General features: G+C 52.5%; 1 protein-coding gene across 3 annotated transcripts; it reads right to left on the bottom strand.

Annotated features, from left to right (window-relative positions):
• Positions 1-331: 331 nt before the first annotated feature.
• LOC101464587 (DENN domain-containing protein 4B) lies at positions 332-24,931 on the bottom strand. 3 transcript variants are annotated; one of them, XM_012924976.3, is made up of 30 exons: positions 24,801-24,931; positions 15,131-15,484; positions 14,176-14,431; positions 14,017-14,086; positions 13,567-13,736; positions 13,239-13,364; positions 12,893-12,959; positions 12,453-12,487; positions 12,094-12,152; positions 11,863-12,007; positions 11,435-11,610; positions 11,041-11,141; positions 10,740-10,955; positions 10,488-10,633; positions 10,276-10,409; positions 9,865-9,979; positions 7,308-7,514; positions 6,926-7,054; positions 6,659-6,803; positions 6,388-6,543; positions 6,073-6,301; positions 5,689-5,989; positions 5,375-5,479; positions 5,117-5,292; positions 4,804-4,960; positions 4,485-4,724; positions 4,059-4,155; positions 3,808-3,973; positions 3,624-3,682; positions 332-2,807 (listed from the first exon to the last, which is right to left on the bottom strand). In XM_012924976.3, exons 2-30 carry the CDS (start codon positions 15,463-15,465, stop codon positions 2,662-2,664), a joined length of 4,464 nt encoding a protein of 1,487 aa, XP_012780430.3. In that variant the 5' UTR covers positions 15,466-15,484; positions 24,801-24,931; the 3' UTR covers positions 332-2,661. The 3 variants fall into 3 exon arrangements, with proteins under 3 accessions (XP_012780430.3, XP_004572163.2, XP_004572164.2); XM_004572106.4 differs by lacking the exon at positions 12,453-12,487 and having other exon boundaries at positions 13,123-13,364; XM_004572107.6 differs by lacking the exons at positions 12,453-12,487; positions 24,801-24,931 and adding an exon at positions 18,937-20,520 and having other exon boundaries at positions 13,123-13,364.
• Between the last annotated feature and the right edge of the window lie 597 nt (positions 24,932-25,528).

Genomic DNA, 25,528 nt, shown 5'->3' on the forward strand with positions numbered 1-25,528 from the left:
TTATTTATTCCTGCACAGTTGGCTTGGAGCAAAATGACAATAAAAATAAAATAAATTATATTCTGTTCTATTCTTAAATTGCTGAAAGGCTGAAAGTTGGCATTTGGGGCGTGGCCTCTTTGACTGACAGGCGGCGGCTCCATCCGCTAGCTTCACCTGCACTCTGAGCTTTTGACTTTTTAATAACGTCATGTGACGATGCTGTGAGGTTACGGACGTCGGAGCTCTAGTTCAAAGAGAGATTCGCTAAAATGCTAACGTGGAAGTTTCACAGCGGTGAAGTCCAGCAGCCCGCACCAGCTGTGAAATATCACACCAAAATAATCATAAATTTAATGTATTTGCAAACTCTGCTCACTTTTATTTGTTTTCTTAAAAAACATTTACAACTGAAATCACGAGCATTTATAAATTACAACAGCAAACACAATATCAGTTTAAATGCGCCCGCCTGAGCCGGCTCTAACCACAGGCGGTCAGCTGGCTGGTTACAGACTCAAACGAGTTTAACCACAGCTTGAAGTTCACGCCTGGCTCCGGGGCGCTCGGCTGCAGCAGGAACTATTTCACTGATGACGCAATCATCAGCGTGAGCGTGCTTTAGTCTCATAACACGTTACAGTGCCCCCCCCCCCTGTAAACCAAAAACTCACATTTATTCAGCCATCTGTCCCCCGCATGCTTCTGCAAGCTGTCCAATCAGAGGAAAGCTGGCAGCTTAAGAGACAGTAGCCAAAGCAGAGGGTGACTGAGGGGCTGAGCCCTGACACAGGAGGATTATTCTGAACTGTGAATCATGCAAAGCTGCTCCATGACACTAAAAATATGAAGCTGGAAATATCAGTGAGAAGTCGCCGGTTTGATTCCTGCTGCTGCTGAGACGCCCTAGAGCAAACTGTTAGCTTTGTGGGTCAGCTGACAGACCAGACGTGAACGGGCATCAGGTCACAAACTGAGCATCTGGTTCAGGACAATCACACACGACCCAACAAAAACATCAGCCGTGCAGCAAACGTGGCCTCAAAAGGAAACATGAAGTTTTTTGTTTTTTAATATTTAAAAAAAAACTAACAAAAGATCTGCAGAGGCTCCACCCACTGCTTATCTGAACAACCAATGAGCTCTCAGATCAGGTAAGGTGTGTTACCCAGAATGCCGTGGGCACAGTGATGCGGCACTCCTGACTCCTGCTGCTCAAAATAAGCAGGGGTGCTATTTTTGACAGAAACCACACCAAGCTACTCAGAGCAGAGAACAGGAAGTCAGAAACAAGCCACCTTTCAAAATAAAAGACCCCATGCAAGGCTAAATGCTCCAGGTACAACTAGAAGACCCTCAGAGACGTGACGGAGCGAGTCAGGATTCAAATCATCTGGACCTGCGGATTCCTCGGTCAGGGTAGCTGCTGGTGCTCGCAGGGCGGACCGTAAGGCGAAGGCGACGCCTTCAAGGGAAACTTGTCTGTAAATTGGATCGTTTATTTCCTCTGACCTCGCTTGTCCCAAACCAGACGCTCTGAGCTGAAACCAGCGAAGCTTCCGAGCATCAACACATGACAGCGTGCATTAAATCGTCCTCTTTCCTCTTCAGCCTTAACGCTGAGTCGCTGAGCTCCATCAAAAAGCTCTGCTCTGCATTCTGCCGCTGAAACAACCTGTTTATTACACCCTCTGCTTTATTAGAGCCATAAATATCTACACTTTGTTATAATACAGATTTCACATCACACAGCACTTCCCGAATGAGTGCGTCGGGCCTCCAGGTGAGTCTCCAGGTCCAAACAGAGGGGAACTTCCTGTACTGCCATCTGGATTCTAACAGGAAATAGTTCGAGCTTCATCGTGGAGGTCAGGCAGCGGGCGGTGGATGAGAGGATTACAGCCGTGTGTGGGGGAGGTTACTCTACTCGTTATGATCGGTGATCTTTGTCGCTGGTCGGGTTTTACAGGTGACCGCTGTTGTACTTAGCTTGCTAACTCGCTCTCCGAGACTTTCACTCCGCCTCCGTGGAAGCTCGTGTCAGGTCACCTGCTTCAGTCGTGCTTCGCTGATGTGCACCAGCACCACAAAGCTGCAGAGGGAATCCAGCGGTGACTGGAGGATGTGAGAGGTTTGGGTTTTTTGCCATTTCCTGTGTCCTAACCTTGGCCTCTGTGGTCACATGGAAAGACTCAAACTGCAGCTTCATTGTGACAGGCCGACCATCTTCTGGACGACTCCCAGCACAACGAGTCGTTCAAAAACACTAATAAAAAACGTCTGAAAGTCCTTCTCGACCACGCTTTAAAAACAAACTGTGAGGCTCGCCCGTGACCATGCAGTGCATCTTTAAATCAGGCAGCCCGGCCCGAGCTTCTAACCAGCCCTCGCCTTCGACGCTGCACCAATCACGGCTCAGAATGCTGCTGAGAGAAGTGCGTTCCTTTTGTCTCCTGCTGCCGGATCTACTTTCAGGATCGTTGATGGAGCCGTAGAGCGTCTGGATTCACACCGACGAGGCAAAAGAAGGACAGGACAGGAAGGAGTGCGGCACTCCGACCTCCACCTGGAGGCAGCAGAGAGGTGAAGAACACGAGCAGGTGAAGGCAGCGGGGATCCAAAGGCTCGCCGTTTTCCCTTCGCAGGGATGAACGAGCGCGGGGGACGTCACCAGGACCCGTTTCAGCATTCGAGAGGCGGGTGGAAGCTGCGTCTGCAGTCGATGGCCTTCGGGCTGGGAGGCTGTGCTCGCTTCTTCCGCAGCTCCTCCCGACCCAGAGTACCGCTGAGCCGAGAGTACGCCGTCTTGTACTTCTTATCGAACGCCGCTGTAAGAGAGAGAGGAGGAGGAGTTACCATCGAACAGCTGACCTCAAAGATGTCGAAGGTTAAAATCTGCGAGTCTGTGACTGAACTACAGACCACACCCATGTAAAGGAACAGCCGTCAAAGTCGTGTGCTTCCTGATTTAACACTGTTTGACCAGTTACTCTGTTCTGCTGGGAGCAGTCTCCACGCAGCATGAACACGTCTGCTGATGGTGCCGTGAGGAGCTCAGCAGTCATACTGCAGAGTGACACGACAGGAGGATGGACCTGAGCGATCTTCGAGCCCTGCAGGGCCTCACGGTTTGGCTCTTACTCCCTGAGCGTCTTAAAGACATAAAGGCCCGGACGGCCGCTAACTTTCTGCTTCTTCATTCAGATCAAACTGAGGTTATTGTACTCTTGTTGCTTTTTATATTATTGTACGATCTACTGTACAATATAAAGCGCCTTGAGGCGACTGTTGTTGTGATTTGGCGCTGTATGAATAAAGTTAAATTGATTGTGTGGCGATCATCTGAAACCAGGCTCCACCTCCTGATGACGTGTTAGGAGATTAAATGGTGGACTCCAAGAGTTCGCACCATCAATTTAGTGATGGGTGGGTGGATGCATGTATTGGTGGATGGATGAGTGGATTGGGTGGATGGACGGGCGGGCAGCCTCGACCTTTGACCTCCAAAATCTAAACATTTCTTCCTTTGGTCCATGTCTGTAATTTATTCACAGACATCAGCTTCACAGGAAACGCCCACAAACACGAATGCAGAACATACTAATAATAATAATGCTAGCTGCTAGCCTGTGGCGTGTTCTTACCGACGTGATCTTTGCCCATGGCTGCCAGCGTGAGGAAGAGGAACTCTCTGTACAGACTCCTGCCAGACAGAAAACACAAAATTCACATCTCACCGCATCAAAGTAAAACCTCAGCTGAACGTTTTTCAGGTCGTCTCGCTGCTGCCCGTCTCCGTTTCACAAACTTCTGCGCCTGCCGGCTCACCTCTGGATCCTGGGGGTTCCCGGCTGTTTGGCCAGCGTGTCCAGGAAGAGCGTGACGGCCTTGTGCACCTCATTCATGCCCACCCACCGCAGCACCTCCTCCAGGAAGGACAGGGTGAACGGGTGGTTGTGCCTCCGCCAGCTGTAGCTTCTCATCAGGACGCCACCTGTTGGAAGGAAAGAAGGATGGCGGCTTAAATGCTTAAATGTTAAAAAGTCAACAACTCAACAATAAACGTGTGTTCATCTCACTGTGGATCCTCCAGAGGACGTAGAGGGGGGGCCACTGGTCTGTGTCGGGGGTCAGGGTGTCCCACAGGAGTCTCACTCTCACTGCCGAGTTCTCTGACTGGGAAACACAAACGACGAGAGTCAGCCAGGCGTCATCTAACCGATAACATGCCTGCTGTGAGGTCACCGCGGCGTGAGCTCAGGTTTTATCGGGATGTCACTGATTAGCAGGTGTCCTGTACAGTCTGTCGATGCAGACAAAAAAGCCACGCTGCTGGTGGACGTGATGCCAAAGTGCAGGCTTCAAATTCAACATCGAACCCCAGCCGGCACACAGCACCGAGCCGACCCCACATTCACCACAGTCGACCTCATTTTGCCCTTTTTGTTTTTCTCTCCTCTTGGACACGCCCACCTGGCTGCCATAACTTCACCTAACTGTGTTACCTGTGTGAACTGGCTGACCAGCGGTGAGGCTCGGACCAGCTGCAGCAGGTTGTTGGGCAGGCCGAGGCGCTGGAAGTACCACACCAGGTTCCAGAAGATGATGGAGTGGTTGTCCAGGAACTGAGGCTGGGCCAGGACCGCCTCGCCTTCGTTCTCCAGCAGACTCTCCAGCTCCTTCCTCAGAACCAGAGGGCTCAGGTAGGCCACGGTCACCTGGGGAACGCCGCCCACTGACGAACCCTGATGGAGGGGGTGGAGTCTGTGAGTGAGACGTCCGGTGAGGATGATGTGTGAGAGAAACGGCTTTGCGGAGCATTACCGTGGTGGTCCTGCTGGTCTCGGAGTAGCTGCTGGTCTCGGAGCTGGAGTCCTCGCTCAGCCCGTTACACTGGGGTCGCACGGACGCCTCGTGACCACTGGGGGGCCTCACGGCACTCTCCACCTCGTCCTCCAGGTTCCAGTTGCAGCGGTCCGCACTGACAAGGCAAAGAAAAGTCAGCTCCGGAAAGGAAACACCTGTCAATGCGGCATAAACGATCTATGCTTCTGGAGTTTGACCACCAGCAGCCGTCCGTCCTGCAGGAACACCTCTGGTTACCTTAGGCCACAGCAACGTGCTAAACCAGCTGTACCTGCTGACGGGTCCAAGGTCACAGATCTCGGCGTTCAGGAAGGGAACAAAGGAGGAGCCGCAGAACGGGCAGGAGGAGTTCAGGTTGGAGTCGTCCGATGTCCAGCCCGCCATGATCTCCTCGTCGTAAACCAGCGAGTTGCAGCTACGACAAAGCGAGCAGCTGGACATCAACACCTGGACACACGGGGGGAGGGGCTCAGGTTAACCGACGGGACCAGTCCAGTTGCTGCAGCGTTCCTAAACACGCTCCATTTACCTCTATTCCCACCCCCTCCTGATTGGCGTCCCAGGACCGGCGTAGAGGATACGCAGGACTCGGCACATCCATCAAGTCGAGGTCGCTTCCTACAGACAGCGAGCTCTGAGAAGACAGGAAGTAGATTAGTGACAGAGAGTCTGTTAACACCTGCGAGGAGCAAAAACAAGGAACACTTTAATACTGGAATGTGTGCAGACGATGCTCACGAACCAACACAGACTTCCATCAACAGCAGCAAACAGCTGCAGGCTCACATCACACACCTCCGAGCAACGATCTGACACGAGCAAACGCGAAGACGCCGCCGTTACCTCAGATGTGGCGTTGACCAGCTTCTCCTTTGCTTTTAGGAGAGTTTCGGCCACTTGACCTTTCCTCGACGGCCTCTGGTCCGACACTCTTCGTCCAATCACTCCTCCTCCCGCTCCTCCCCCTCCTCCCGGGCGCCGGTCGCCCACGCTGGCGGCTCGTCGCACGGACACTCGGTGTTTGGTCGGCGTGAGGAGTTGCTGCAGTTTGCCCGCCAGTCCTCCTCGGCTCGGGGAGGAGACGTTGTTGTAGTTCTCATCGACAGCTTTGTTCCTGCCGGACGAGCCCTGCACGTCGGCAGGTCTGAGGATCAAACACGCACACGGGTGAAGAAACGTCCAATCAGAGGCCAGAATCGATGTCAGACAGGTGAAGGTGAAACTGACCGTCTGTCTGCCTCAGCGGGCAAGTCCAGCTCCGAGTCGGCTGACTCCACGCACTCTTTGTAGAAGCTGGAGAGGCAGACCTGACTCCGCTGAACCAGAGCTCCACCGGAGGGCGCTGGAGGCGGCGTGGACGTGTCCCGCCGTCCCAGCGGGGGTTTACGGGAGACGGCGTCTGCGCAGCCATTGGCCCCCGCCTCACGGAGGACGGACTTCTTACCCGATTTGACCTCTGTGGGGCAGAAAGGAGAATTAGTGAGACGATGATGTCACAGAGGAAGAGGAGGACGCGGCGAAGCTGAGCAGGCCGCCTCTTACTGTCGCTCGCCATCTTCATGCTGCTCAGACTGTTGCTCTTCACCAGCAGGCCAGTCAGAGACTCGTGACTCGAGCTTTCACTCAGACCGCTCCAACTGGACTGACGAATCAGAGAGGAGTGGGGGCGGGGCCTTCGGTCAAACTCCGCCGCCGTTTCTGTAACCAAACGTATAAATGAAAGGTCAGGGCTACTTCCTGCGTAATGGTGGGGTCAGCCATCAACGCTCCCCGCCGTCTGAAAATTAAAATCATAAACTTAAAGATGTCTGACCTCCACGCGAACCCACGGAGCCGCTCTTCTGCCGCCGTTTGATTGGCTGTCTGAACTGGGCCACAGCCAGCAGGACGTTCCTCAGCTTGGCCCAGCGGAGACGCCCGCCCTGATTGGTCGACGGCCACTTGCTCTCCAGCACCGCCTGAGGAGAGAGAACGGCGTCAGCGAGGACGTTCAGAGTTCACGCCGTAACATCAGGAAAACACCTGAACAGGTGACGCGCACCGTCCTCGCCACGTCACTGTGTGTCTGTGCGTGTGTGACCTTGTTGTAGTATCCGTAGGTGATGGTGTTCGGTGTGATTCCCGCCTTCTTCATCTCCAGCAGGACTCTGACGGCGAGGACTGGCTGCCCAAACTGACCACACAGCTGCATCAGGATCCGGTAACACACCTGCGCGCGCACACACACACACACACACACGCACACACACACGCACACACACGCACACACACGCACACACACACACACAGCGTAACCTGGTGCTCATATCATCATATTCGAGTCCTCCGTGTCAGCACTCGGGGCTCCAACGATCTGCGAGTTTGTCACAGCTGAAACTCGGGTGGATTTTTCTAAACGTCTCAGGTCAACAAGTCAAATAAACATGTCACAGCAGCGACCTTTGACCCCGTCTGAGCCTCACCTCATCCGGCAGCACCACCTTGCGGTTCTCCATGTGTTTGAGGACGTCGTAGGCTGTGTGCAGGGCGCGGACCTTGGCGGTCTCCGCACGGACGAAGGTGGGCAGGTAGATGAACCAGAGGCCGTAGCAGTGACCCAGCAGGCACTTGGACCACATGTCCGGCACTGCCGAGTACTTCTGGGCCCGTTTCTGAGCCAACTTGATCTCCTGGAGGGAGGAGGAGGAGGAGGAGGTGGTCAGAGCAGGTGTTCAGCGTCTGAATCATGACTTTAAAATCAACGTTTTAGATTTAAACACAGAAATGTGAATATCACAGCATCACGTCCGAGTCACGCGTTAGAGAATAAACTGAGCACTGGCTGCACGCTGCATTACAGCCTAAACAAAGTCATGCTTACACATTTAGCCCTGAGATTATTCTGGGCTGTCAAGATTATTGCAAAGTTTTTAACTTGTGTTTTAATGAAAGGCTCTGAAGCTCATCTTCAACCTCTCAGTGAACAGCGCAGAGTCTCCTCCAGTTTGGATCGTTTCGCTGTAAAAAACTGAGGAAGGATCAAGTTTCTACACCCAACACACAGCAAGCCGTCTAACAGCCACTTCTAGGAAGCTAAATATTAGGGGTGCAACGATATTCGTATCGATATTGAACCGTTCGATACAGTGCTTTCGGTTCGGTACGCATATGTATCGAACAATACAACATTTGTAATTTATTTTATCAACTTTCCTTCTGACGATGCGCTCGACAGTGCAGCCTAGGCGGAGTAGTCGAATGCAGATTCACTGAGCGCAGCGCAAGCTAGCAGACAGAAGCTAAGCTTGTTGCAACATGGCAAACTGAACCTCCCGCACCCTCATTCAGATCTGGCGTTTGGAATTATTTTGGTTTTCATGTGACGTATGACCCTGAAGGTAAGCGCGTCATGGACTAAAGTAAAACAGTATGTTGGATGTGCCATGCAATGCTCAGTTACATGGGTGGGAGCTAGTGTGTTAGCGCAGTTAGCTCGTTAACGTGTTGGCCGTCCAGCCCCACGCACGGGGCGATCGGCGGTAGCTCGTTAACGGAGATTTGCCGTGTTGTGCCGTTAACGACATTTCAGATTAACGCTGACAGCACTAGTGGGAACACAACGAATATGACTGCACATTTACTCCGACATCATCGTAGTGCAAAGACAAAGACAACAAGCACCATGCTACAAACTTTACCCGAGTCATTTAGACAGCCGTTAGCACAGGATTCTCCTTATGGGGACCTGATATGTTTAATATGCTGCTGAGAATATAGCCCAGAAGAAGCAGATAGTAGAGCTTTTATTTTGAAAGAGCCATTTCTCTGTAATAAACTCTCTTTTCCAAAGATGAGGGATTCCTCCATCAGATATTTATTTTTTTATCCCTTTGTTGTTTCAGCAACATTACATTTAAAAACTGTACTTTTGAGTTAAAATATATATTTATAATTTTAATAAATGACAAATTAAAAAGGCATGAACATTTTTTGTATCGAAAAAATATCGAACCGTGAATTTTGTGTATCGTTGCAGCCCTAGTAAATACAGCTGTAAATGTTGGTGATCGACCTGCAGAGAGCACGTGCAAAGAAAACAGGACGGGGTCCCGAGACAGAACCCTGTGGAGCTCCAGATCAGAACACGGTCCCGAGTCTGTTGCAGGGTTTACAGAGTGGAAGCCTGCACTGGTCTCCGACCAGCAGAATCAGGATCCCTTCCTCTGCTCCCAGCACCGACGCCAGCCTACAAACCTGTGACAGTTTGACCTGAGTCATAATCTCAGACTTTAAACTCACAGCACTCAGAGTCCAGCTGAGGATCGGACGCATTATTGAATGTTAGCGGTCTAACAGCTGACCGGCGTCGCAGCAGCATGCTGCTCTTATGCAGCTCTTTGCGCACAGAGTGTCAGCACTTCCAGGAGCATCGCTCACAGGAACCAATCACAGCTCTGATATTATGACTATTAGTTTAATCAGGATGCCTGTCGTCTGTGTTTGCAGAGCGTCCAGTGAGTTAGCTCGACGACAGCAGAGAGCGGGCTGAGGCTAGGCGTGGAGCCTCAAGTGGACATGGGAGGAATTGCAGGCTGTGACGGTTTTCAGCGAGCAGTAGAAATGAGATTCACTCCCACTGATGAAACTGCAGCTCTCCTGCAGGAGGAGCTTTAACAGCACTGCTGCGATGTGTACTTGACTAAATCCTCCCAGCATGCTCTCCTCCTGCTCAGATCAGAAAACACCGTCTGTGCCGCTCTCAGTCACGCCGTCTGTGGCCTCTGCATGTTTAATGAGTGCTGAAATATTGATACCAGTTCATTAAATTACAATGATGAATGGACGCCTGTTAAAGCTCCTCCTCTCGCCTCCACTCTGAGGGAAACTGGGTCACAGCTAGCTTCAGCTCAGAGGACGGGAGGAAACCTCCACGCGCGGCGCTCCCCTGAACGCATCGCTGCTCCCGTCGGAGCGTGCTCTGTACACACGAATGAACACAACACGGGACCAGATCATTTCTGCTCAGTATCTTTGTCTTACCTGTTTGGTGCGGCGGGGGGCGGGGCTACTGGGAGCGCTGCCCTTGGCTGGGACGCGGAGTTGGTCCTGGGGCTGGTCGAAGAGCTCTAGTTTGAGGGTGGGGAAGGTCTCGTAACTGGACAGGTGAGAGGGAAACAAGTGTGAGCAGGTGGTACGGCTGACGTGGCTCCTCCTCCCCGAGAGGACGCCATTCAGTCTGTTTGCACGCAGCAAATAAAAACGTGTTTAATGAAAAGTGTTGAAACGGTCTGTTCACATCGAGACGCTACGTGATGGCAGAAGGATGGAAGCTCATTGGCTAACATACAGAAGGAAACGGGTCACCTGGGTTAACATCCTGACCATCCTCCCACCTCCACAGCAAACAAGCCACCCCACCCATTTCAATGGCCCCTGAGGGCGGAGCTGTACCTGTAGAGGGCGGGGCACTCAGACCCATCAGGTTCCTGCGGTTCCTCGGGAGGCATGATGAAGACGGTGTGCTCGCCGCTGTGCGTCTCGTCCAGATCGATCAGCCTCACCTCCTCCGGTTTCTCCACGTCCACCTGCTTAGCAAGAGAACACCAATCAAAACCTTAGCTGGGCGCTAGCCGAGCAACGCGAGAAAGCATCGCCGCTCTGACCTTCTGCACGCACTCGTCGAAGAACTCGAGGCAGGCGTGGCGGTCGCTGACGAACGAGCACTCCTCGATGAACTGGGTGAACATCTGCGTCTTGGTCAGCTGGGTGTAAAACTTCTGCTGCGTTCGATCGCGAGACTTCAGGAAACCTGCGGCACAAAGAGGAAGAGGCGCAGCTTCACTCACAGCGTGTGCATCACACGCCCCGATTCACAGCTCTGCACACAAAAGCCGCCAACGTTACGAAGGGCGCACCCTGCAGGTTGAACAGGGAGCTGCAGTCGGTGGTGGTGTCGGACGGCGCCTGCGTGATGGGCAGCAGGAAGGCTCTGTAGCCTCGCAGCAGGCAGCTCATGAAGCGCAGGAAGGCCTCCTGGATCTCCAGCTCCAGCTGCTTCTGACGCCTGTAGATTTGGTCGTAGTCGGTCAGCAGGAACTCCAGCGTCGCCTCCTCCTGGCCGGGAGTGCAAACTGCAGCCACAAGAAGTGAGAGTCACTAAATGACGCAACCCTGTTTACACACTGGTTCATGTGTTCAGCCGTTGCAGTCGCTCACTCTTCTCCAGCGTCTTGTGGAGGTTGGTGAGGACGTTGAACAGCATCTTGCCGTGTTTCCTGGGTAACGAACGCCATGACAGTGGCTTCTTGTCATCTGACCTGAAACGAGGAAGAGGAAAGTTTTCTCCAATGAAGATAATGCTGAAACATCAAATGCTGCAGTTCCTCTGACGTCCAGCAGAGGCAGCAGAGAGGCAGCCCCATAGACTCCCGTGTTAAAACTATTCAGCAGAAATAAACATGTTTACAGCCGGATACACAAACTGTTTGGTTCCTGTGGATAATCAAAGATTATCAGAGCAGATGCAGGAAGAAGACTGCTGAAGATACGAATAAAGGGAGCTTTTTAACCATCTATCCTGGGCTCGGTGCACAGGTGGCGTCAGACTCACTGGAAGATGGTGTTGGCGTCCAGGTCAACACACACCACATCGGTGGGGGGGTCGTGCAGGTCGAAGTAGCTGGAGTGGACGCCCACGATGAAGGGCATCGGTGCCAGCAACACGTCTGCCATCTGCAGCGGGCACAGAGGGATGTAGGGACAGAGCCAGCGGAGCGGGAACGTCATCTGGACACAGAAACCGGAGTTACAAACTTCCAGGACAGATTCAGGCCTGTCTGCAAACCATGAACCTGCTGACGGGATCACAAGGAAAGATTTATCCTCCCGCCCGGAACAAACTCTAGATTTGCTTTGGATTCAGTGTTTTCATCCGTGGCTCAGGGGCCAGCGGGGGCCCTCATTTTAATTGGCCCACGAGAATAAAGATGAAGCATTGGGACTTTTGTCATTTGGAATGAGGGCGTGTGCGCGTCTTACGGAGACGAGGGCCTCGCTGACGGAGGTGAGGACGTCAGGTCGGAGCGAGTGCAGCAGCAGCTTGTGTTCAGTGAGGACGGCGAGCAGCAGCGTGCAGGCGTTTTCTGGGCCGAGGTTCTGCAGCAGCTTCAGGAAGCTCGCGCCGCTATCGTAAACACACAGGGGTCAAAGGTCAAACACAGGCGTGACGGTAAAGGTACTGTGGTTCGTCTGGATAAAGCTGGCACTCACCTGAGCGGGAGCGGCGAGGAGACAGGCTGGCAGAGCAGCAGGTTGTCGTACGGCGAGAGCTGCGAACACACACAGCTGGCATCAGTACACACACACACACACACACACCATCTTCTCAAGAACTAAAAGGATCTTTGAACCGAGTACCAGACAAAGAAGGATTATTCTGAACTGTGACTCATGCAAAGCCGCACTGGTAAAGTCCAGGAATAAACGAGCGACTGTGACGTGATTAATCCAAATCAAGTAAAATCACACGTGAAGCCCTCACTGATCATCACCCAGGTTTGTTTCTTGTTAAAAATCATGATTTCAGGATGAGAGTGATTCATGGAGAGGCTCTGAGTGGGCGCCGTTACCCGGTTTGTTCTGCAAACAGATCGCCTCCTACGTCCTGTCAGGAGGGAGCAAAGAATAAAGTCACAGCGTTTTCGTCCATCTACGCGTTTCATCAGAAAAACACGATCCGATCTACAAAGTGAGGATAATTACACAACGTCAGTCACGTTTGATCTCAGTTTTATTGACACCGTCCATCAGAGGGAAAACTTGGCAACTGTGGGGAGGAAGAGCTGCCACAGGAAGCAGTCACACAAACAACACATTTGTCCACCGTGCAGCGTCGAGGCGCTCTGCAGGAAGAAATCTAATGCAAATGCAATGACCTGGAGTACAAACACTTCCTGCTCCAGCTCACACAAACCTGCGTCAGGTTTGTTGTATCAGTGCGGAACAACATGACAGCGCTGTGAACTTTCAGAAGGCGAAACATTTGCACGGTCGGTTCGTTGGGTCTTACCTGAACGAGGATTCGAGGACGCTGCGGGGAAGGAAACGGGACGTTGTGCATGAAGCTGGAGATGTGTCTGCAGGAGGGGAACAAAAAAAAAAACAGGAAACAGACATCAGCACACATCGCTTCTGTGCACAGATCATACGTGATAACGTGTTTTTAATCAGCTGGCAGGCGTTTATCGGTCAGAGGCCGGTGTGAAGGCCTCTGACCGAGAGAGAAGACGGTTCACGGACTTCTCGATCGGCAGCACGTGGGGCCCGGAGATGGAGTATCTGTAGACGAAGGTGAGGAACTTCTGGAAGACGGTGAAGAAGGGCCAGTGAGAGAGGACGCAGATGCTCTTCTTCACCTGCAGGCTGCGGTTGGTGATGGGCCGCCGGTCGACGACGCTCAGCAGACCGAGGCGGATGCTCTGCCGCTCCGACAGCAGCTCTCTGCAGAACGACTCGTAAAACTGGATGGCGGCGCCGTAAACCTGCAGGGACGAAGCAAAGATGGAGACGTAACAGCGGTTCATGCTCGAGTTAGGAGCTAGTTTATGGTTCAGAGGTCGGACTGAAAGACGACCTCGCTGCTCTGTGTAACAATGGTTTAAAGCATCAAAGTTGTAACTGCACAGTAAACAACACAACGGATCACCTCCACCCGCTGATCATCTGTGGTTCCAGCTAACCCACCTTGTCCCCGGAGGCGGAGGTGAGGACGAAGGTGGAGAAGACGGGCAGCTGGTACTTGGTGTTCTGAGGCCAGCTCTCCACGGTGACGCCCATCGGCAGGCAGAAGACCGGCACCGACTCGGGCAGAGGAAACGAGTCCAGGTCCTCCTCCGGGTAGCGGCTGATCAGATCTGCGGGCAGCGATACTCTGATTACTCCAGCACAGATCCTGCGATACTCTGATTACTCCAGCACAGATCCTGACTTTTCCTGTTGGATTTATTGCGACCCTTAGTTCTGGTTTTCCACTGGGAGCGTACTGGGAGCTCCATATGATGAAAACCATCACCCATGTGAGCAGCTGGGAGCTGTGCTGCACAGACTGGGGGAACCTCCCCGTGTCTCTGCAGCGTTTCTAACTCTCGCCTCCTGCAGGAGGCTGAAAACACACGGGGTCACGCGGGTACTCACCGGCCTCGAACACCAGGGCGTTGGCTGTAGCCACGGCTCTCTTGTAGCACACGTGCAGTGCTGGGCCCCACTGCAGACACACAAACAGCGACAGGGTCAGTGACGCAGCACTCACAGGGGGCTCAAACCCCTGAAACACCCCCGCCTCCCCGCACTCACCATGCCCGTGTTCAGGTTCTTGTCGACTCTGCAGAAGGTGTGCGGCGCCACCTCGCCCTTGCTGGGCAGCAGCAGGGCGATGTCGGTGACGCCCAGCGTGTGGAGGCCCTGCGAGTCCGGAGCCCGGCGGTACGTCAGGAAGACCCGATGAGCCGTGGGGGCGCCGCCCACGCTCAGGCTCGCCGAGCGGCTGTACGGCGTGGTTTCAATAACGTACCAGCCCTGCTTCAGCTGCTCCTTCCCCTCGTACAGAACCCTGCAGACAGGGCAGTGCATCAGAGCGCCTCCATCGGTCGCACCATCAGTGCGATGATCGCTAACCACAGCCTGAACCGCCGCAGGGAGGAACGCTGCTCACACCTTTTCTCACCCTCTCCCTCCCTCACCCCAACCAGGCCCTCAGACGACTGTCCTTCCTGTTTAAACACAGTTCTTCCTCCCCACTGTCACCTATCCTGCTAACAGGAGGCGGACAAGGCTGGGTTCCCTCCGAGGTTGGAGGTCTGTCCAAACCTGCAGCTCCACCTAATCTGAAAGGACTAAGCTCGTTATTTCCCAACACTGAGTGTAAACTAACGAGGCGAGCACGACGGCCTGCCCACTGCGTTACATAATCCTGTGGATGACATAACCTCGGCTTTAATAAGCACCGCACGAGCCAGAGACCCTGCAGCTGCATCAGAGCCTCGCACGCTCCAGCTGTTACTGACAGACACCACGAAACGAGCGCTGGATGAAAAAGAATAACGAGGATTTCTTATTGATATACAGCTGACGCAAAATAAAACACGTCGAATGTTTTTAACGTTAAATTCTCACGAAGAAAACGTTTTTTCATTCAGCTTCAACTCTGAATCGACAAAATCAGTCGGCTCTCAGGTGGAAATCGTGCCGGCACCAGTCTGAGGATTTAAACACATCACAGCTCATAACCACAAACGTGTGTGCGTCTCACCCCAGGTCCAGGATGGGCGGCTTGTCCCGCCCTCGGCGGTAACACAGGTACAGGTGCGGGTTGTTGATGAGGCCGGCGCTCAGCTCGGCCGAGTGTCCGCCCAGCGTCTTCTCGATGCAGGTGAAGCCCTCGGGAACGTCCTCCCCGAGCCCCCGGGCGATCACCACCAGGTCCGTCACGGGCTCTGCCGCCCGGCCCGTCGAGGAAGAAGACGAGGACGTCGTCGAGGAGGCGGCGGCCTTCCCATCCTCGTCCAGGGGCCTCCACGGCCCCGCGGGGTCCAGGCCAGCCACTACAAAGTAGTCCACCAGCTGGGGACATTTCTCCTCGGTCATGCCTCCTGTCGATCCTCCACTGCAGGACAGAGAGCACAGGTCACCACAGCAGGCGGGCTGCAAAGCAGCTTGCAGATGAACAGCAGCAGAAAATACAGTCAGTCACACCAAATACATTACTGCAAACGTGACATCACCAGCAGGCGTGGCCCAACGCCGGTATTTACACCAACTCTGATACGCTCCAGGGTAATAGATTACTTTTTCAAATAGTTAGATTATTACTGGACCTTGAATCTGACACACACTGGAGGTCGGGACGATGACTCGCAGCCCCGAATCAACCAATCAGAGAGCAGCAGAGAGGCTGCTGTGTGGATCCGCCCTGACGGAGCGTGACGGTAAACACCGACGCTGATTCTGCTACGACGTGCGATTAAACTGAAGAGTGTGTGTGTGTGTGTGTGTGTGTGTGTGTGTGTGTGTGTGTGTTTCAAATCAGTCTTCTCTAACTGTAAACTCTCCTCTGATTGGCTGTGGAGCCTCTCACTGATGTTTTCACGCCATCATGTGACGTCACAGCGAAGAACCCGATTTAAAAACTCGACACATCACTGCTCATTCAGATCAGACAGGAAGTGAATGGACAGGAAGTGAACGGACAGGAAGTGAACGGACCATCAAATCCAAATAAACAATAATCAGAAAATTAATCTGCTAAAAAGAAAAAACAAACAAATGACAGGAAAACGTGAAATAAAAACTTTTTACTGATTCTGCTGATGTCCCTAATGTTCACGTTACACTGCTGTGATTAGCTGGTTGCTAGGCAACCTGAAGACATCTCCATCAGCGGGCACAGCCGTGTGCCGAGTTTGGTTAGTATCGATTTAAAAGGCACATGATCACATGACCGCCGTGCGAAGGTAAACAATCATTTGATATTAACATCAAACATGAATTACAGACCAGCTGAGCGCTGCGTTCGGGAAACCCGGGAAACTCCAGCGTGAGCGACGGCGTTCGGACAAACTCCGATCACAGCTTTAAGTTTAAAACGAGCGTTTTTCAGTCGCGCTCCACCTCAGCATAAACGCTCAGCGTCTCCGTTTCACCTGAGAATATCAGAGCGACTCTTCTTCATGGTTTATTGATGACACGGCCGCTTCCTCAGCTCAGACGCGATTTAAACTTTTACAGCTGATGTCAGCAGACGTCCAAACAGCTGCTTTCCTTCCTGTTCTGTGAGGAGGAGATATTCAGTCGCGCAGGGCGGCGCCGCGCTCGTCGCTGTCATCGCAAGGTGAAAGTGAGAGGGACCAGTTGAAGAGGAAGTTCAGCAATCGGAGGGTCAGAGGTCAGCTGGCAAACAGGAAGCGGACAGGCGACCTGCTTCCTGTTCATCAATGACGTCACGCAGCGAGGTGATAAAACACGGCGTTATCTCTTTAACACAAACCTGCTGTCCGTCGTCACCGAGCACACCTCCACCCCCTCAGCAGTTTGCACATCCACACACGACACCGCCCACCGAGGAGTTTCCATCCCAGCATCAGAGACGGACCCGCCTACAGGAGCTCGCCAGACCAGTTTAAACCAGCCTGAAACTGGTCCAAAACCAAGGTCCAAGATGAATCAGACCCCAAATGAGCCCATCCCAACCCAGAGTAAAACCAAACCAGCCTCTATGAGCACAATCCCAGTTTGTCACCAGGTTCTGTGTAAGAGTCAGAAAAGCCTCAGCTGGACCTGAGCTGATCTAAAAGCAGAATAAGAAAAGGAGAAACTGAGCTGTAGTGAGTCACAGTCAGCTGCTGTGGTAAACACTAAAATACTTCATCCTGTGCAGATACGACACAACTTCCCCCGGTGACAAAATAACCGTTTAGTAGGAAAGGAAAACCCCCGAACACCGTTACCTGACACCTTCAGACCAAGACCAGGCCCGGCCCACGCGGTGAGCCTGAAACACGAGTTTAACATCAAACATGAAACAAACCCACTCAGCTCCGTGACACAGGAACGTGCATGGGCTGAAAGTCCAAACCAACACTGAGCCAGTCTGCACCAGTTCATAAACCCAGTCTGCACCAGGTGAACACGGGCTCGGGTGCGGAGCTCGAGCAGCAGCTGATTCACAGGTAGAATCTGCTCGTGTCGCCTGCTGTCTGCACACACCTGAGGGGTCCGACCTGGTTAAATAAAATGTGACATCAGACGGCGCGCCCTGGTCTTGAAATCAAACGCACCAGCCTGTGTTTGCTGAGTTATCACAGACATTTCAGCTGAAACAGCTGCTTTCATCAGTCAGTTCCCTTTTTAATATGCAACAGTGGAAACGCACACACACACACACACACACACACACACACACACACACACACACACACACACACACACACACTGGAAATCCCAGAGACGGGTTAGATTTCCTCACAGACCAGCATCAAACACTCAAACCTTTAAAACCCCGCCCTTGCCAAGCGTGAGGGGCAACCACACACTCTGACCTCTGACCTCCAGAACACAGACATCACCCGCTGGTTTAAGTCACTCCTGAGGTCCTGCTTTTTACATTTGAGCTTTTCGTCTCCAGCAGTTTGGACAAAAGGGTGGAGCAAACTCCTCTCATCAAACCAGAGCTCCGCCTCTCTGGGCTCGCCTAGCCCGTTGTCATTAAAACGCACCAAACGGCACAAACACGGTGGGGCTGTCGGTGTCGGGCCTCCCTCTGCAGCAGTCTGACCTCTGACCCTTTAAACAGTTTCAACAAACTGTTCGAGCGCAGCAGGAAGTGAAGCACCTAAGAGGAAGTGAAACGGTTAATAATAATCCCGATCGCAGCTGAAACCGGAACCTCTCCTCCGCTGCGAGCGGCGGTTTGTCTCGCACACCTGAAGAAGCGCCTGGTTTTCTCACGCTCCCTGACGCTGGTTAGAGGTCAGCGCTGCGATGATACGGCGTGAGGGAAAGTAACACAGGTGTGTAACGAGGTCACCAAAGTACATGAAACTATGTACTACAAACGTGGAACCATGAGCAGGAGGTCACCTGACCTACAGGTACAGCCAATCACCTGCCTCCATCTGCTCCTATCCCAGCATCGTCCTGCGCCGCACAGACATCTGCACCTGTGCAAACCAAACATCAGCTGATCACCTGTCACACCTGACTCAGGTGATGTGAGCCACATGTCAGGTGTGTTGTTTGGGCCAAACGCCTGAGCTGTCGATGCCTGACTCCGCCCAGGTGAGGCTCAGGTGTGCTGTTCTGTTCGAACCCAGAGGTTACCCTCACTGCATGTGTGTGAGCGTGAGTGTGTGAGAGGAGTGTCTGAGCTCTGCTCGGGTCTCTAGCTTCCACAGACTGCACGCTTCACTTCCTGCTGAGCGACGCATCGATCACCAAACCGACCAATCTGGCAGCTCCGGCGGGACCGTGCCGAGGTGCCGAGCTAAGAAGACGGCGAGGTTTTACTGACCACGAGCGCGACGAAGCCTAACACACGAACAAACACAAACGGGCTCTTACTGCGATCGTGGATCGGTCCGTGCGTCCAGGCTGACGAGCTGTCAGTCACACGCCTCGCTCGCTGCAGCGCGTTAGAGCGAGCGGCTGCCACAGGAAGTGAGCGGTGCAGCGAGGGAGAAAAATAGAGCTTTCATTTCCAGTGTGAGCGTGAGCGGCGAGGCAGGAAGGTGTGAAAGCAGCGCTGTTTCCCCCGAAGTAGAGGTGACAGCAAACAGGAAGTGGGTGTGTCTGTGTGTGTGTGTGTGTGTGTGTGCGTGCGCCCGGTCCTCACACGTTTGAAGACATTTTTGAGGCTCAAAATGTGGTTTTAGTGTCAGGGTGACCATTAGGTTTACGTTCAGGGTCAGGCGTTCATTCATGGTTAGGGTTCGCAGCTAGGAAACCATTATGTCAATGAAGGTCCTCACTAAGATAGCTGAACGGGGTTGTGTGTGTGTGTGTTAACTGGTAACTGGTACTAGCCACTGGGGGCGGGGTTTGTTGAATCACAGCGCCTCTGTGTCTCCCGGGGCGTCACGCTGCAGTCACTCACTGGCATCAGCAGCCTCAGTGACGTCACTGTCACATGACTGCCTGCGGCTGCGGTCACTCGCTCACATTTTCCCATCAGGCTCTGGGTGTTACGAAGGTGCTTCACTTCTTACCAGGTACATCACCATGGTAACCAATGCCGCACACCTTCGAGATTAGAGATCGACAGGTAAGAAACCATCACCTGCTGACCAATCAGATCTCAGGAAAAGGGCGTGAGCCCAGGAAGAGTCGTGTGTTTGCGTGAGCGTCGGTGACGAGAACACTATTGTTATTGGTCTGTTAGGACGAGCATGTGACCCTGTGTCCAATCAGGAAGCGTCCAGTCCCAGTCTGGCATTTTATTTTTTATTTCCTGTCAGACCATTAAACTTCCCCCCGTCCACCGCTCCGAGGCCGCGGCGCCCGTTACCTAACGTTAGTCATACCGAACGCCGCAGAGAGCAGACCGAGGGAACCGTACGAGCATGCTCAGTAGTTCACCTCCACACCGTAAACACATTTAACCCGGATAAAACCCCGACCTTTAACCCTGACCGTCGGTGATCAGCTGGGCTGATGTGCACCTGAACCACGCCCACTCAAGTTTTACTTGGATGCTTTCTGCACCCTCGAAAAATGTCAGGTGATTACTCAGCGGCGCGCAGTTCGCTGAGGGACCAGAACAAAACCACAGAGCGTGCATCAGAGGTTAGCGAGCACGCTGCCTGAGCAGCTTACTGGGACCGCCCTCAGAACCACCCAGAACCTCTGATGTGTGCGTGAGATTCGCTGAGGCACAGGTGAGGTCATCGGGTCATCAGGTGGTTTCACGGGGACACAGTGAAGGACGCACTTCTGATCCTGCTCCACACTTCTGGAGCTTCAGGGATGTGCAGCTTTCTGAAGAACAACCTCAGTGAAGCCGACCGGCATCATCATCATCGTGATGTCACTGAGTGCCTGTCACTCCAACTGCACCGGCCTTCTTCTTCTGTGGTCTCTTTAAAACAAACACTAAAACTCTTCATTACGGCCGCCTGAGCTCAGCAGCTCTCAGCTCCTTCAGAGCCCCACAGCGCAGCCGCCGTCGCGCAGCCGCCGTCGCGCAGCCGCCGTCGCTCAGAATCCACAGCAGCAAAGTTATTCAGTCCATAATTAAATGAATTCTTCGATCTGATGACAGCAGGGAGCTGAAATTTCCCAGAACTCTGTCTGTTACTCTGAGTCGCCTTCACTCCGTGTGACTGAAGCTGCTCTCGTATCCCAACCCGTCCTCGGCCCTCGGAGCTTAGAATCCCCCAGCAAGCCGAGCTATTTAAAGCATCGTGACAAAGGCCGGGGACGGTCAGCGACGCTCCGGCTGCTCCTTAAACTCTGACCGGCATCCAGAATATTCCTCACACAGACAGCACGGAAGGAGGTCCAGATACACGAGGCTAAATTTAGTCTGTCCACAGAGCGCCGGAGCTCCGAGGACACACTGCCAGCTTCCAAAATTAAGTCACATGATGATGATGCAGCAACCGTGACGAAGAAGAACAACCGAGACACACAAACAGGCAGCAGGACGAAGCTTCGGCGTCTGCTTCAGTCACACCTCAGACCACAGCTCCTGGTCCCATATAGGACGATGATGTCATCACGGATAACAGTGATGACATCAGGAAACACCAATGACAGCACAGGAAATAAAACGCTATTCATCACAGTGTCTGCTGCTTACAAACAGTCATCAGATCATGTTGTTATTGTTAGTGTCATATTTGTCAGGTGAGTCCAGGTGAGCACCTGAACCGGAGGATAAACATGGAGGACACGAGAGAGGACATCCTGAAACAGGATCTGTGTGTGTGTCTGTGTGTGTCTGTGTGTGTGTTTTAGTGTTGAAGGTTTGGAGGCTCAGCAATAAACTGAAGGACAAACAGAGCAGCTGACGCACCTGTGCACAGGTGAGCCGCTAGAATAAAAACTGAAGAGCACGAAACTAACAGCTGACCGTCACCAAGCAGCAAACCTGCGCTTCCTCCGAGCCAGCAGTCAGACTTCCTGTCTGCCCTAAAACAGGAAGTTATACCAGCCCAAAACAAATATGCTACCCTTTCAAAATAAAACCACAGATTCAAAACACGACAGCTGCAGGCAAACACCGAGTGTGCGGTGTGATCGTCCTGACTGAGCGACTCCTGCATGGTTCAACAGACTAAAAATGACCTTTGACCTCTGTTTGGTGATGCTGTAGGTCGCTGGTTCGATCCCGTCTACTCCACATATGGGGCAGCAAGCTAATCCACGGGAGCGTGCAGCGTGCGCGTTGGGCAGGAACTGCGCCTTGTAGAGCAACACAAGAATCAGACCAATCAGGCGTTTTCCTCAACAACACGCACGCTGTGTCTTCTGCATGTTGTTGTTCCAACATGGCTGACACCCACCTCCCCACCGAGGTCAGAGGTCATTTCTCAGACTCTGCTCTAAAAGGCCACACTAAATCGATCTCAAGTTCACTCGTGTTATTCTAAAGGAAAAAGGAAAAAACTCTGGACGTCGGCCAACATGGCAGAGCACGCTCAGACCGCTGAATCCATGACAACACGCACAGCTAACGGGTCAGAGGTCAAAGTTCAGCTTCCCCCTTCTGAGTCCACTTCAGTCACAGGAAGTCATCTTGCACTGACTGTGGATCAATCCACTGCTGAAAATAGTCCCTGCAGACTTCAGCTTCAGGAAACCTCCGAGGCCTTTTTAAAAACGCGGACGTGTGGCGACCGTTCAAAAACACTTCCATCACAGGAGGACAGAGGTCAGAGGTCAGCCCGACCAGTCCCGTTACATAACTGTCAGCTCACGCCCCGCAGCAACGTTCGGGACATGAAACCGTCCAAATGGAGGCTGAGTCGTTGCGTAATGTCCTGGAAACAGAGTCGCTCACGCGTCCCAGTTCAGCGCGGAGGCAGTGAACGCATCACAGGAAGAATGCTGAGCCCCAAGTCTGCAGACGCGGCGTTCCAGTTTATGCTCCAGTCGGCTCGTAACGCTCCCATCCCACCACATTCTGCACCCCTAAAACCACCCAGTGCTAAAACCAGCACTAACCAGTCCTCATGCACAAACCACTAAAACTAAACCAGCTCCTGACCGGGTCTCAGAGTCGACCCACAAATTCAGTCCATCACTATTTACAGTTAGTCAGGTCAAAGGTCATCCAGGTGGTACACCGAAGGTCAGATTATGAAGATGAATGTGATGAATGTGACCACGCCCCCTTTATGGTTGCAATGGTAATAACCTGCTCATGTGTAACCAGCTCCGTTTCAGCTCAGAGTAAAGGTTAAAGGTCACCTTCATGTATCAAAGGTCTGAGCAGCAGGTCTCATTTCTAACACGAGACAGGAGCGTGTCAGCAAAAAAACCACAGACGTCCAATCAGGAGCAGGGATAGCTCAGTAGGTAAAGTGGTCGCCCCATGATCGGAAGGTCGGCGGTTCGAATCCACTTAACGGCTACCCTGAGGTACCCCTGAGCAAGGTACCGTCCCTACACACTGCTCCCCGGGCGCCTGCTTAGTGGGCTGCCCACTGCTTCACTGAGTGAATGGGTCAAATGCAGAGGAAAACAAGTAATTTCCCCATGGGGATCAATAAAGTATCCATTATTATTATTATTATTTAAATAACTGCTACGAGGCCACGCCCTCTGATGACATCACACAGTCTGGGCGGTTTTCAGCCTTCAGGTGTGCAGCAGGTATGTTATCAGCGTCTGACACGCTCCTGTTCTTTGTGATCCGTCACATGACCGCGGCTTCGCTCTGCAGCTACAAATTCTTTGCAAGAAGCGACACGTCCTGCGGGCGTCTCAGGTTTCCTCGCCGCCACAGCTTTGCTGCGTTTACCTGTTCTAGTCACACGGACCAATCACATCCAAGCCAGGCCTCAGGAAGGAAGTCATGTGACTTGCATGAAGCTGGTTTCACATCAGAATTATTAACATTTCATTTTCAGTTCGAGTTATTTTGAGTTCTTTTTTATATTTTATTGAATTTTAAATACATTTATTTTTTATTTCCTCGATTGTTGCTGCTCGTGTTCACTTTTCCTCCTTTGTTAATCGCTGACCTGCCGTACAATGAAAATATGAATCTATTGATTGCTGTTTGTATCAGCAGCAAACTGATCGATCGGTATTGATCAGTTTTAATAATAATAATAAATAATAATGGATTGCATTTATATAGCGCTGTACAATCCCACTGTTCACTCACTCTCACATTCATACACTGGTGGAGGCAGCTACAGCTGCAGCCACAGCTGCCCTGGGGCAGACTGACAGAGGCGAGGCTGCCACATCGCGCCATCGGCCCCTCTGACCACCACCAGTAGGCGGCAGGTGAAGTGTGTTGCCCAAGGACGCAACGACCGAGACTGTCCGAGCCGGGGCTCGAACCGGCAACCAGATGATCAGATGATCGAGCTCACCGTGCTGATTTCTGATTTGTCCGTTTTAATAATCTGATGATTTCGTTCTCCATGAAAGCAAACCTACAACACAGACAGGGACAAATTAAAGGAAAAAGAACGGGAAGGTGAGCTTGGCTCTGACTGAGGAGGAAGGAGCCTCCGTGGATTTCACCTGAGCTCAGGCTTTGTGGTTGCAGGTTAGAGGGCCCTGTCTACCTTCAGGAGTTTGAGGATGATGGTGGAGCTCAGTGCTGGAGGAGTGATGCAGAAGAGAAAGCAGCAGCAGCTTCCTTCATGCAGGCTTTTCCTTTAATTTGTCCCCCGCTGAACATGCCTCGTAGGTGCAACAAGGAGACAGACAGGTGTGCAGACAGGTGCTGGTGCTGGGGGGACATCAGCTGCGGGACATCCAAAACCTCCTCCACAACATCCCAACGGGGTTCCATTATCGGACAGGGCTCTGCACGCGTCATTTCCACGCTTCAATAAACAGGTTCGAGACTGAAGAACGGTGAAAACCACCACATAGCTCCGGGTTAGGCCTTCTCTGAGCCCGCGGACCGACGCTGGCCGCCGCCGGAGCGCCGAGCGGCCCCAGCTGGACGCGGGTTCCATTATCGGACGGAGAATGGCCGCCTGGGTGCGCTCGTTTTTGAGTCCCGTTCTGCGCGTTTACCGCAACGCGACCCGCTTTCGCGAACAGCGGGAACACGGCGAGCCCACCGAGGCCCGCTGGAGCACGGTTCCGTTCCTCCCGGTTCGCACACCGGGCAGCTGTAGATGTTGACATTAAACGCGGTTCCGTTAAGCTAGTCCCACCCGCAGCTAGCGCGGCGGTCGCTCCGAGTCGCGCGTGAAACACGGCCCGTTCTCCTCGGCCCCTCCGGTCCCCGGTACCTGTGTGTCGGTGCTGGTTGTTCCCGCGGCGGGCTCTACGGTCCATGATCAGGTCATTCTCTCACATGTGACGTCCATGTTTGTCCGTCTGCTCCGACGAGCCGCAGCAGGCAAGCAGCCAATTGGCGTCAACAGCGCCGACAGCTTCCGGTAAACCCCTTCAAAATAAAATCATTTTAAACGGCCCTCAACCACAACAACAAAATTCCACAGTCTCGTTATTTCGCCATATTAATTAACACAATCGTTACATTTGATATGGTCTAATGTTATTATATATTAAAGCTAACACAGCGAGACAACCAGTCACTCTCACACCTGTGGGCGAGAACCCACGCAGACTCGACACAGACTTCCTGTGAGACACCCCCCACCCGAGTAACCAGGTAAACATATCTCTCTCAAGGGTTCATAAATATACTTATATAATAATACTCTGAAAATTCAAAAGGTATGTTCTGAATAAAATAACATCAGAATATATTTCCGTTTTTCATATTCAAGTAAACAAAATGGTGTTTTGATCCTTATTAATACAAAATTAAGCTTCGTGTTGCTGAAAAATATAATGATAAAGAAGCTTTAATCAGTGGGGTCCGAGTGGCTTTGTGTGATTTCTATGCACCTAATAAAGAAGAGCCAGATTTTTTTCACAGAATTAACAAGATGTGTGATCGTGAGGGGCAGGTAATACTGGCCGGAGATAATCAATAAGAACAAACCCAGGG

This window comes from Maylandia zebra, linkage group LG1 (assembly GCF_041146795.1).
Source record: "Maylandia zebra isolate NMK-2024a linkage group LG1, Mzebra_GT3a, whole genome shotgun sequence".
Lineage (NCBI taxonomy): Eukaryota > Metazoa > Chordata > Actinopteri > Cichliformes > Cichlidae > Maylandia > Maylandia zebra.

Bases quoted from the DNA above. Each gene is read 5' to 3' on its own strand.
- LOC101464587 (XM_004572106.4), bottom strand. From the start codon at position 15,465: ATGACCGAGGAGAAATGTCCCCAGCTGGTGGACTACTTTGTAGTGGCT. The intron at 12,960-13,122 runs GTCCGTGAACCG...CCCCTCCTGCAG, and splicing joins CACGTGCTGCCGATCGAGAA to ACACATCTCCAGCTTCATGC. The intron at 6,302-6,387 runs GTAAGAGGCGGC...TCTGCCCCACAG, and splicing joins CATGAAGATGGCGAGCGACA to AGGTCAAATCGGGTAAGAAG.